The sequence below is a fragment of the Lepidothrix coronata genome, unplaced genomic scaffold, assembly GCF_001604755.1.
Source record: "Lepidothrix coronata isolate B3197 unplaced genomic scaffold, Lepidothrix_coronata-1.0 Scaffold22, whole genome shotgun sequence".
Taxonomy (NCBI): Eukaryota; Metazoa; Chordata; class Aves; order Passeriformes; family Pipridae; genus Lepidothrix; species Lepidothrix coronata.
In genome coordinates, this window is record NW_016690202.1 from 4,087,427 (window position 1) to 4,099,977 (window position 12,551).

Sequence of the window (12,551 nt, forward strand, 5' to 3'; positions counted from 1 at the left end):
CGGGCAAAGGAGACGAGCGACGGGTCTACAAGCGCGGAGCGTCGAGGGGCGGCTCTGCCTTGGCACGGCACAAACGCGAAGCTGCTACAGCCAGTGCTGCTCCCCCGCACAGCAGAGACCGTGACAGCCCAGGGCACACCCAGGCACCGCCGTGCCCGCCAGAAACAGACCCCCGAGCACACGGTCGCGTCTGCGCAACCCTCGGCCCAGCGCCCCGCGGCGACCACCCATCCCATCCCGCCCCTCTCCCCGCCGTCTCTCCGTAGCGGAGCCCGAGCACGGCGGCGGGGCAGTGGCGGCGGTGCCCTTGCCCTGCCGCGGGCTCCGGGTCCTCCTCTGCCGCACGGCCCTGCCCGGGCGCGGCGGGCGCAGGGGGCGGCGGACATGAGCCCCTCGCCGCCAGGCCCTGGCCCAGTCCCGGGGGGTGGCGTAAGAGCCGAGGCTGGTCCCGCAGGGGGGACCGCGGCTGCCCCGCGCCGCGCCCTGCCCGTTCCGCCCGCGGCGCGGCGGCACCGGCCCGCGGCGCCGACCTACCCAGAAGCTCTCCACGAAGTACGCCATCCCTCCTCCTTCGCCGCCCCGGCAACACCGGCGAGCCCGGCCGTGGCCGCCGCTGCCGCCGAAGGAAACGGGCGCCGCCGCCGCGCTCCGCCCTTCCCGTGACGGAGCCGCCGCCGCTCCCGGCCCGCCCCAGCCCCGCGCCTGCGCCCCGCCGCCGCCGCTCCTGCGCAGGCGCGGCCGCTCCGGCAGCCAGAAATACGGGGCGCCATCTCGGGAGGGTGGCGGTTTCAGGTGCCGGCCTGCAGCAACACGGACACAGCTGTAGAGGGCAGGCTCGGAAACCTCCAGCAAACCCCCCCACACGTATGGAGTAACCACTAGGGAACGGCTACACTGAGTGCCACGGTGCACGGAGGAGAGGAGACTCTCCTGTTTGAAGGTTCTTCACCCAGAGGGTGGTTGGGCGCTGGAACAGGCTCCCCAGGGAAGTGGTCACAGCACCAAGCCTGACAGAGTTCAAGAAGCTTTTAAACAATGCTCTCAGGTACATGATGTGATTCTTGGGGATGTCCTTTTCAGGGATAAGAGTTGGACTTGGTGATTCTTGTGGGTCCCTTTCAACTCAGAATATTCTGTGATTCAGTGAAGTGGCTTCACAGCCAAGCCTTGTTCCAGCCAAGAAGGGTAAGGTCCTTCAAAGCAGGTGATGATGACTAGTCCTGTAGGGAATGTTACTGATAAAGCATAGTGTACCCTCCTAACTCCATCCTCCCACAGGATTTTACAATTCCAGTTGTGTGGTCCTAGCAGAGATGCACCTTATCTAAAGCCTAAGTGTGATAAACTCTGACTCATCTTCTTCAATGACAGTTCAGTCTCCAGACCCTTCATTGATTCGGGATAGGTTATTAGCCAGCAGGGGTGATGCTAATTGTTGGTCCAGAACATGGAGCCACTTAAGTGCCACCTGTGACCAGTCTGTACCTGGAGTGCTCCTTTTCAGTTTGTATATATACTCTTTATGGCAGAGTCAGCACGACTGGGCTCTTTCTGGGACCCCAAAGAGTTCCTGTTCTACCTTAATGAGGTGATTCATTGCCCAAAACAGCAGTTAGGTTTTCATTATTGACTAAAATTAGAGGACCAGGTCTAAGCAGCAATATGACGGGCTGCAGCTCATTGTCCAGTGCAAACCTGCTTTATCCCAACTTGATCTACGGTTATGTCAGCAGAAAGTTTTATCCAAGATACAAAAAGTAAGACGCTGATATTCTTTGCTGGGTCTTCAAGGGGCTCCCTTCCCCCTGACAGAAACCCTATTAGTTCTGGTTTGAAAAACCTCACCTGTCTTCAACTTAATACTGATGGTTTTTGTACTTTGTTTGGTAAGTTATTAGGTAAGGGATAGATCAGAACATTGAAGTCATCCTTAAGAACCTGATGAATTCACCAACTTCTATCAAATTTATGCTAAGTAAAGACTTCCACGAAAGAAAATAGTTAGGAAAAATGTAGTTCAGAAGTTTACGGAGCTATAGAATTTCATCTACTTTTAACAAAGATACTTTCATGGAAGATGAACAATATCATTCTGAACTGGTATTACAGTTATTAGTGAATGACTGTAGCTCTAGTCCATCACTTCCCATAGTTCCAAGGTGAGTTTAGAAGTTCCTTTCTTTCTAGCAGTGTTCTCCCAAAGTTCCAGTATATGCAAAGCTTGCTAAAGTTGCCAAAGCCACAACAGAGAAAACTTCTGGATCCTTTCCATAGTACTAATTTCTTTTAAAGTCCCAAGACTGTTAGATCTGGATCTCTCTCTTTTGATAAGACTGGTAAGCATGTGTACCGTAATTTTAAACAGTAATAACATGCTGTTGGACTACATTTAAGGAAAACTCCTTTATGCATCTGTTTAATTGATATAAGCAAACAGTCTTCATTATGATCTGAAAAAACATATGATCATAGTACATTTTGCAGTGTTCGCTGGGATCTGTAGGGATGTACACTAGGGCAAACAGTGGGATAAAAGCCGCATGATCAAAGCTGAAGCTTTCTATTCCATAGAAGATAGAAATATACCTTTCACAGGACCAGACACTATGATATGATGGAAGGAGAGTCAGGTTCCCTTTTACATTTCACAGAAAAGTTCCCATATTCCACATTTTCAAAGCTACGTAGTAACCCCTTATACACTGCTACATCTAGATGTGAAGCAACTGCTGCAGTTCTTCAGCATTCCAGCACGACAGAAATAGCAAACACATCCTCAGTTTTTTTCAACAACAGCTTTCCACATAAACTCAAATGAAATGCACAATCTTAGACATGAATATTAAGGTATATCCTCCAGCACAGGTGCATTTATATAGAAAACCACTTTGACAGGGATGATGATCAGGATCAGTACATATGTTTCTAAATTTTTCTACATAGAGAAATCCAGAGTGGATTACTAAAAGCAGAGACAATGTCCCTTATTCTGGAACTCCCTGATACGCAAGTTAGTGAAGCCTTTGGAAATACTTTGCATTAGCAACATTTATAGTTCTTTAATCTTAACTTCTACTCTAGCTATTGGCTGCCAAGGACAGGATACTGGATTAGGTGGACTCTTTGCTTGTCCCAGTACAGCCATTCTTCTGTTTTCTTGGTGCAATGGAGGTGGACAGAAAGGAACATTATTTTGACAGCCATAAATACACGGTGAGTCCTGTATAATAAAACAAGAATTCCCATTGCATATGTTCAGTGTCTTTCATGAAAGATCCAAATAGTTCTCTGGATTGCTAGTTTTTTAAGTTAAGAAAAGCAGTTCCTCTCCCATTTTTGTGATCAACATGAGTGTGAAGTTAAAGAGCCACAACAACAAACCTCACAAGAAGGATACGAAGAACTGAAGAGACCTCTTAGCTATACTAGTTAACTAGTTATATTTTATGAATATAATCCTAATTTTTGAAAAAGTATTCTACATTTGGCATTAATGTGGGTTGCATACCTGTGAAAGGAAGTGTCTAGCTTAGAATTACCCTTTCAGAAAATCATTCCTGATTGTGCAGTTTGCTATCTGCATCTCAATTTATCCATCCTCCCATATTTCCAGCATTTTGTTTTATGTGTTAATATTAACTTATTTTCAACAAAAATAAAGATTGTATATTTTATTTTTACCTATAGTAACTAAGTTAATTTGCTCTGTGTCTAAGCCATTTGAAAATGGACCATGAACTCTAGGGAAGGTAACTGTATTCAGTTATTAGCAAACCCTTAATACAAGAATGCACAACTGAATGAGCTAATTTTAAGATTAAAAAAAGAATAAATAATACAAATAATTGCCAAAAATAAATTGATTATTACATTATTTAATGTAATTGTGTAGTGTCAAAGAGCCAGTTGACATTTAGAGTTCTTAATAAGTTAAAAAAGAGTAAGAAACTGACTCAGGTAAAATAAATACTCTAACACTGCACTTAATTTTTAAAGAGGATCTGAAGAAGCAGATGGAGGTGGAACCATTTTATATACCATATACCTATTTCATTTACTAGATTAAGGATATGCCTTGAAACATGCATTTTCTTTCTTTATCGTCTTTGCTAAAAGAACTACTCAATTTTTTCTCCCAAACAAGATTGCCTTAAGGCTAGGCTAGGCCCTTTTCTGAAATACATGCAAACTGAAATTGTGGTCTGATGAGAGAACACTGGTGAGATTATGGCCTACATTACACTTTTACATGGAATGGGTGTCTCTAATGTAATTTCTAAGATTAAAAAAAATTTGTGCACAGAGTTATAGCCATGTTATTACAGTAAGAGATCAACTGAATTTCTTTCAACTCAGTGCAATACCTAATTGAAGTTATTTCAAAGTTAGGAATGTGTTCTGTTGAAGATTTGCAGCAAGTTTTAATGACAGTTTTCAACATCCCTGAATGATGTATTCCATTAGGCTGCACCATCTGACTCACTGTATACTTAAATGCACACTTCTCTTGATTTAGACACCAAGCTTGATCGCATCCCATTCATTAATTCAATTACTTAAATTATGAACCCAACAGCATTGTTTCCCAGTGAGTCATTTGGTGCTAATACTCCACCTTTTTTTACTCTTCTGCTCTGTTGCTACCAAAAGCATGTTTCATCAAATCAACCTTCAGTCAAATGGAAGGATCAGAAAGCACTAGTAAACATGAATAGCTTAACGTTTGTAGATTCCATTTTGACTTCCTGTCCCATTTCAGCCCTGCATGAAAAATTCTGGGAGATTTCTAATATACTCAGGAGGTGCATTACTATGGAAACACCATACTGAGTTTTTTAATCTAAATTCTGTGTAGGATGGGGAAATAACATGACCCTGAGATTATCTCAGTTAGAGCACGGTGCTAATTAACATGATGGTTGGGGCTTCAATCCCTGTAAGGGCCATTCACTTAAGAGTTGGACTCAATGATCCTTGTGGGCCCATTCCAACTCAGAATATTCTGTGAAACATCATAAATTATTATGCTGCTATACTCTCAAGAATACATTCAATGGTTAGTTGATGTATCAATATATTTATTCTTGATGTATCAATATATTTAACATTGCATACATGCTTTAGGTACTTACCTGCAAGTATGTCAATCAATGAACTTGGAGCAGCTTATTTGCAGTTAACAAGTAAAAATAACCTAAAGGAAAAAAAACACAACAAAACCTGAAATGTTTAAAACATTCAAATTTAAAGAAATATGAAGTGTTTAGAAGAGCAAGCTCTGACTGTACAACCATTTAGTACCAAAGTGCCCCACAATACCTAGTGCACAAGCAAGATGGTGTTCAGATCACAAAGATCTTCTCCACTCTGGTTATAATATACAACAGAAAAGGTAATTGTGGTAGAAGGATTTGAAGCCAAACTATTAAGATTATGTGGTACCTCAGGAAAGTACTCCTGTACAGCTTAGTATAAGAACAGATGGTGCTTGTGTCCTTGTAAGGCAGCTTGTAAGTATTACTGTACTAACAAAAAGAAGTGCAAATTCTTGGGATTGAGTTTATGCAAGGTAGTAAATAAAATAATGAAAGAGAAAGGTATTGGTCTGGACAGATATTTTAGCTGTCTAGGTAAGCAGCAGCTATTGAAATATTGTGAAAGAGGTAAAATGATTTGGTTATACATGTCCTTAATTAGGATTGCACATTAAAAATCAGAATGTCAGTATGAACACGATGGTAAGTGAATGGCTTGCATTTGGGCAAAAGTAATACTATGTGAAATTGACTCTTACCTTTGGTTCTTCGCATCCATAGATTGACATACTAGCACATACTAATGGCAGCCAGCTTTAGCAACTGGAAGAAATGTGAACTTCAGTGTCTTATCACCTCAATAAAACTCTTAAAGCCTAATTGCTTCTGAAGATGTGCAGACCTGTATTAGTAATGATTTAGAAGGCCTCCTGTCTCCACACACAGAAGACAGTGAGGTTTGGGCTTTATTTTTTGAGAAATAAAAGTAGCCAAGATGCCTATGCTTGTTAATTAGAAAAATGAAACTCTGAGTTGTTACATCAGGCGACTATTTGTGTTAAACACTGCCCTTTTACGGACTGAGAAACAGTTCCTTGCATGAGTGAATTGCTTGCAACACAATGAGAGCTGTGGTTTGAGGTTCCATCTAGCTTCCATCTGTTTTTGGCCCAATGTTGAAAAGTTTTGGTGTGCAAGGCCTTTGCTAAGGAGGATGGAGATAAGCAAAACTAAAATTAGCTACATATTCCTATGGCAGAGTACTGGAGAAAGTGATGCAACAATCTTGCTGCTTTATGTTATGGTATGTAAAGAATTTTAAAAAATGAATACTTGAATTCTTAGTTTGTCATGTGATTCATCTGATCTTCCAAAGCTAGAAGGAAAAGGTGCATATATATACATACATGGTTCCAAAATGTTTATTTGAGCACGTACATTTCACAATGAAAAATGTATATGCAAAACAATGACCATCAATACATTAAGGAGAAAAAAAACCCTACCATGTAAAATGATTTAAACTTTTCTTTTGAGATAATGATTATATTAAAAGAAGACACTGAAAGATGCGGTTTTAGAAAGAAAAATACCACCTTAAAATTTAGCTGTGAAACAGTTTTACACTTTTTTGGAGGGGTTTGTTGTTTTAGTGTTAAAGAAAAATCTCTTTTTTTTTTTTTATGGTATCATTCACAATGTTTTGAGTTTTGAAACTACAAACCCCTTCCGTTTCTATACCGAATCCTCTCAACAAGTCAACAAAAATGCAAAGCTGAAAGACAGCTTGAGAAAACTGTAAATTAAACATACCCTACCCAGTTAGGACATTCCCTGAGAGAATTTCAAGGTAAAAGGAGTGGTAAATTAACATTGCTTCTCATTGTGTCCTTTACCACAGAGATAAAATTCTATTTCCTATTTGTATTAACCACTGAAAGTGCAAAGAGAAATAATGGAAAATTTAAAAAATTGGTATGTTATAGTAACACTGCAGCAGTTATGCATCCAAGTTAACCTGTATGCTGTAAACATGGGAAGATTTTAAGTTCTCCTGTATATTTCATACAGGAAATTTATGACCACCCACTTAGCCAAAGGGCAATAAGAAAAGGAAAAATGGATAAAACTCTCAGTATAACAGTTCAACTTGTTTTATTTCCACTTTTTTATTATACACTTATTATTTATTATATATTTGCACTTTTAAATTATACATTAAGATTTGGAAAAAAAAATTTATACCTGAAGCTACATATATATATATATAAAAGTATATATAAAGCTCAATTTTCATTTTATCAATTCAAATTGAAGCCTGGCAAACAAAGGACTGATGTCACAACAACCCCTTGAAAAACTGTGATTCAAAAATAATTCCTTATATGCCATCACTTACACACATTAGTGTATGTACAGCATAATCGCATCTGTTTTCCTTAAACTGAACTGATTATTGGAAGCAACCTAATTTTAGGTCTGTCACTGTGCAAATTAACATTTGATTGTCTTTTGGGAGGTTTCAATAGTCTATACTGCTTATTTTGTGTGAAACAAGGGTAAATGCCTGTGAAAGATCATTCTTTTATGTAAGCAGTATGTTTCATTCTGGGATAACAAAAGCTACCAACAAATACTCTGTATTTTACACATACAATGTTCCTACCTAAATGCTTTTTTATTCAAGTACAACTTTAAATTAGATGTTTATATTTTATCTTTTTTTTTTATAAATAACATGATATACAGTACAAGTTCAATCCTTGGCACTGTTCCAATCTGACCACAAACTTTGCAGTAACATTCACTTTGCTTACTCAAGATGCTAGTACTTACTTATCTCTCGTTTGTAAATACAGGTAGTAAATACAGGTAGTCAAAATTAGAGGCCACATCTTAGATGTGGCTCTGAGCTGGTAGTAGAAGACTTGAACTAAACTGCTGACTGACAGCAAGATATTCTATCACAGGTACCCCAGAACATAAGGGGAGTGAGGATGGCTACTTGAAAGAAAACAGAACTTCCCCCATCCCCTCCCACACAGCCACCATCTCTGCTGATCAACTTGGTCTCTATACTGCTGTTCCATGGCCTTCTCCTGTTTCTGGAGGCAGAAGTCTAGGTAATTTGTTAAGCAGAGTTTAAGCCAAGTATGCAGCAATTAGTTTCTACTTTAAATTTTATTATAGTAAGTAGTTTTATCAATGCATTTAATTGAACTTAATCATTGCACTATAGAAACAATTTGTGCTAGACATGTAATAGTTTAAGTTGTCTAAATGCTATTGACCAACTTTTAAATATTTGAACATGAAATGTTCAAATCAACATGGGTGGACTGAATGAAACTTCTGCTTTTATATTTTCATTTTAGAGACTCTTGTATCAGGAAGTTCTGGAAGGACAGCTCTTTAAAAAGTTTCTGTTATCATGGTCCCATGAAAGCTAGATAAAATTAGACTAAGACCAGTGTAAATTTTGGTTCAAAGTCTTGAATAGCTTGAATTTATTTCTAGTTTACTCATTTTTTTATGATTTACATTACTGCTAGAACAAGGAATGAAAACAAATTTTTTTCCCTTTTCCGTTTGGAAACTTAGCACATAGCAACTGTTTCAAAAAAAGTAGTCAATGTAACATTTCTCAATAGTAAAGTAGTTAGCAGGTATCATCCAAGCGGCTCTAATTTCAAGTCACCTACACCTCCTTTTTTCCACAGTCATCTGCCCTCAAGCAGCATGAAGCATCTAAACTAAACTAATCTTAACTTATCCAAAGATTATTTTCTTTCATATAAAATGAAAATCCTTATTCCGTAAACTCTAGTACTTACATGTGTGGATCAGAAGAGTGCACTACCAGGTCAGGCAAAACATAGTTGAACAATGAATTTAATCATTCATTAAAAATTGGAATGCAACATCTATATTTAAACAACTTTATTAACATAGTCAAGCAGTGATTAACATTCACATCTATTATGTCACATCATACAAATGTAAATACAAAATTACTACAGTACAATATATATTCTCTGCATGATCCAAAATATTTGGTGGCCCCAAAAACTCTTTAAAATTCAGCAGCTTATCAAAAATTAAAACCATATTCTATTTAAAATGAAGTTCTGTTAGCACATAGGCAGACTTCAAGAAATATCACTCAATTTAGTACAGTTTGAGAGGTTGCAGGAGGATATGTTTGAAGGAAACATTCCAACATTGTGGCAGATACAGAAACATCAGATTTAAAGCTTTCAAGCAAAACTTATACAACCTAAGTTGTCAGCAGAAAGATCCAGTCATCTTTCATTTAAAACTATATTGTGTACTTCATCCAATTCAAAATTTTAGAAGTGTCTAGTATTATTAAGTTAGACAATATACAACATAATTACCTCTCTTTCCATGAAAAATAATACACTGCAGATTTCAATAGCCAAATAAACCTCCTTATACCAAACTTTTTTTCTCATTGCTGTCCTCACAAAAAACACCCAAGCCTTCTTATTTAGTTGCTCATGCAAAGTAAGGAAATAGATACCTAAACCAAAAGTAGTACAATAGAACCAGTTTATAGAAAATAATATACTATACTGTAAGTGTTGAATTCTTTGAGATGTGGATTTGGCTTACTTAAAGCATACTGTAACACCACACAGGGATTTATCTTATAGAGCCATTTCAAACTTCCCTCATGTAAGTACATTCAAGTGAGTGAGTATCACTATTTTAGCAGAATATACAAGGCAAGCAGAGTACTTGCCTCAATTCCCCATTTAAAATAATAAACTAAAACTGACTTGCTCTAACCATTAAGTGCAAAGAGCAAGCATCAGTGGCAGACAAAACCCAGTTTCTATTGGAAAAGAATACCTAGAAGACTGATGGATGCAAGTCATCCTGGAGAATGCATAGGTGAGTGAAATACACAGCTACTGATCAAGCCTTATTTATTCAAGGTGAGGTTATGTAATATATAGCAAATATGTGTGCAAACTACATCAGCATCTATCTGAGAGAGGTGCAGGATGTTTTGCCATTTCATTGTAGAGCTTAATCTTTATCTAAGATAAAAAGTCACTCTTTAGACCCTATATAAAAGCTTTATGCATCTATCATCCTCAGGAAAGAGATAGGATGGAAGCAGTTAGTGTTATTTCTTTTCCTTGACAAAATCTGAAACAAAAGATTTCCAATTTAATGTTGCATTTAAAGCATTTTTTTAAGAAACATTTAAGTTGTTTGAATATGGATGCATTCTCCTCAAGGGAAGAATGCTTTTGCACCTTGTCTGTTAATACATTCAATATGAATAATATAGGTGAAGCAAAAGTAATTATTGTCCCACAGTAAAAGGTTAATTTAGAGTAAGTTTAAGACAAGAGGAGCTGCCTAAATGAAATACGTAAACTGATAAAATTATGACACATTTTTATTAGCATGTGTTCTGAACAAAAAGGGTACAAGAGTATTCACCTGAGATAAAGTTAGTATTTGAATATTTCTAAGTAGCAATGAGTTTTGCTTGAGGAAAGCAACTTGAATTTTTAAAATATACATTTTACTATTATACAATATATGCAGTTTAAGTAATTAAAATTGATGCTAACATAAAAGTTCTAAGGAAAAAAATCACAGTGTGTATCAATATTGTTAATTACAAAATTTATGCTACTTCATAACTTTTAAAAATTATAATGATTACAAATTTTAACCCATTCTTCTAAAAGTGACCTTTTGAGTACAAGCTTCAAGGAGCAATAAACCAAAGAGTAAGAATTAGCTTCTTAAAATTTAAATATATACATATTCACTGATTTAGAAAATAATCAAGCTTTGGGAAAAAAAATACAAAATTGATTATTTTTGCTTGCACTGGTTAAAATAATGAACTAGTCTAATTTTTTTCCCTAAATGAAATGAGCGGTTTCCTGAACGTGTTATGAAAAAAACTTAATATTGAATTTCATTTAAGACTAATTTAACAGCAATTTAGAACTGCCAAAAAGATGCATTTATAAGGATTTTAAATACACTTTCTGTTACCAACTTAGGTTGATCAGTAGCTTTTTTTCACTCTCAGAATCCTTCAAAAAGGGAAACTCAAAACAGGAAAAAGGCATATATAAAAACAGTAAACACTGACCTCCTGAGGTTCCTACAACAAAAATATTCAAGTAGAAAATCTACACCATTACTTAGCAGCGGCTATTTCTGTAGTTTAGCACACTAACAGCACTTTTTTCAGTGTGTAAGGAGCAAATGAAGTAAGCCGTGCTTTTAGCATGCCAAGAGGCAGAAACACTGGAATGTAACAAAGACAAACTCACAATTCTACCAGTATAAACATTCAGTCAACATTCAAGAACTGTCAAGACTACATCACAAGAATTAAGATGCTTTTTATATATCCCATGATGCAATAATTCAATTTTAAATATTAATGCTGTTTCAGAACTTTTCTTACCTCACATTACACCCTAAATGGCTTCTGCAAATCTTTGCACTCTATTACGCATTAGGAATATGGTTTATTTGCTTTATAATATACCACAAGAACTTACTGATACAAAAGACTATTTTGTCAGTACTGTTTATTTCTGCCCTAATTAATTATTTTCCTTGCTGTCATACCAGATCAGTTCACATCTGTACACATACCTATTAAAACACATATGCACAAAAGTGGCATCCTAAGCTAATCCAAGGTGAGGTGCAGTGGTTTTATTTGGTTAAAGGGGCTTTCTGAAATTTAAGAAGTTTAGTTAAACCCAGATTCTAACTGTTATGCTACCATATTATTTGGGTAGGTTTTCTATTCTACAAACTTTTTAATGTCATTTCTCTGAAACTCTTCCTTAAAGTTCAAACACACTCAACATTAAAGAAAATTTGGGTCTAAAATAATATCCCACCTTGCTAAAGGCTGGGGGTTTTTTTCCCTTTCAAAATTTCGTTTTGAAGTGTTTTTCAGTGTCTATTAACTAATTTATTTCAGAGTTATTAGCTGAGAAGGAATTTTGTGTTTGCTACCAAAGTAATGTAATTTGAAAGCAAGTTATCACATGCAGTTTGGACCAAATTGAATAAATACTATGTACTGGCGTTATTGAATGTATTTCATACAGTACATGTCCAAACTATTCTTCAGGCATAATCCATTAAAATTTGCAAAGCCAAAAAAAAAAAGTGTGGGAGGGGGACATAAAACATGCATGTGATCATGCATTAAAAAAACAATCTAAGTTGTTTAAACAGCATTTTTAAGTTCACACTCATACAGCTCAAACTTCAGTGCAATGGCTAAATCATTCAACAGTCAAAGAACAGAACCATGCAAAGAAGAGCAAGTTCTTAAAAAAAAAAAAACCAACCAACCAAAAAACAAACAACAACAAAAAAACCACAACAAAACCCCCACTAAAACAAAAAAAACCCCAACACCCCCCCCAAAGCCCAAAACAAACAAACACCCCCCCAAAAAACAACAAAACCAAAACAAAACAAAAAAAA

The 12,551-nt window shown here is 37.3% G+C and overlaps 1 protein-coding gene and 1 long non-coding RNA gene across 4 annotated transcripts in view; one reads left to right on the forward strand and one right to left on the reverse strand.

Moving 5' to 3' along the window:
• FCHO2 (FCH domain only 2) overlaps nucleotides 1–647 on the reverse strand; it is an 81,692-nt gene extending 81,045 nt beyond the window's left edge. For all 3 annotated transcript variants that reach the window (XM_017808206.1, XM_017808205.1, XM_017808204.1), the window contains exon 1: nucleotides 535–647. In XM_017808206.1, coding sequence (XP_017663695.1) covers nucleotides 535–561 — 27 coding nt within the window. In that variant the 5' untranslated portion in view covers nucleotides 562–647. The remainder of the gene's footprint in view (nucleotides 1–534) is intronic.
• Nucleotides 648–753: 106 nt separating this feature from the next.
• Nucleotides 754–12,551, forward strand: part of LOC108494081 — a 22,105-nt gene continuing 10,307 nt past the window's right edge. The window contains exons 1-3 of the long non-coding RNA XR_001873731.1: nucleotides 754–1,045; nucleotides 3,082–3,213; nucleotides 8,006–8,158. This is a non-coding gene — a long non-coding RNA (uncharacterized LOC108494081). The remainder of the gene's footprint in view (nucleotides 1,046–3,081; nucleotides 3,214–8,005; nucleotides 8,159–12,551) is intronic.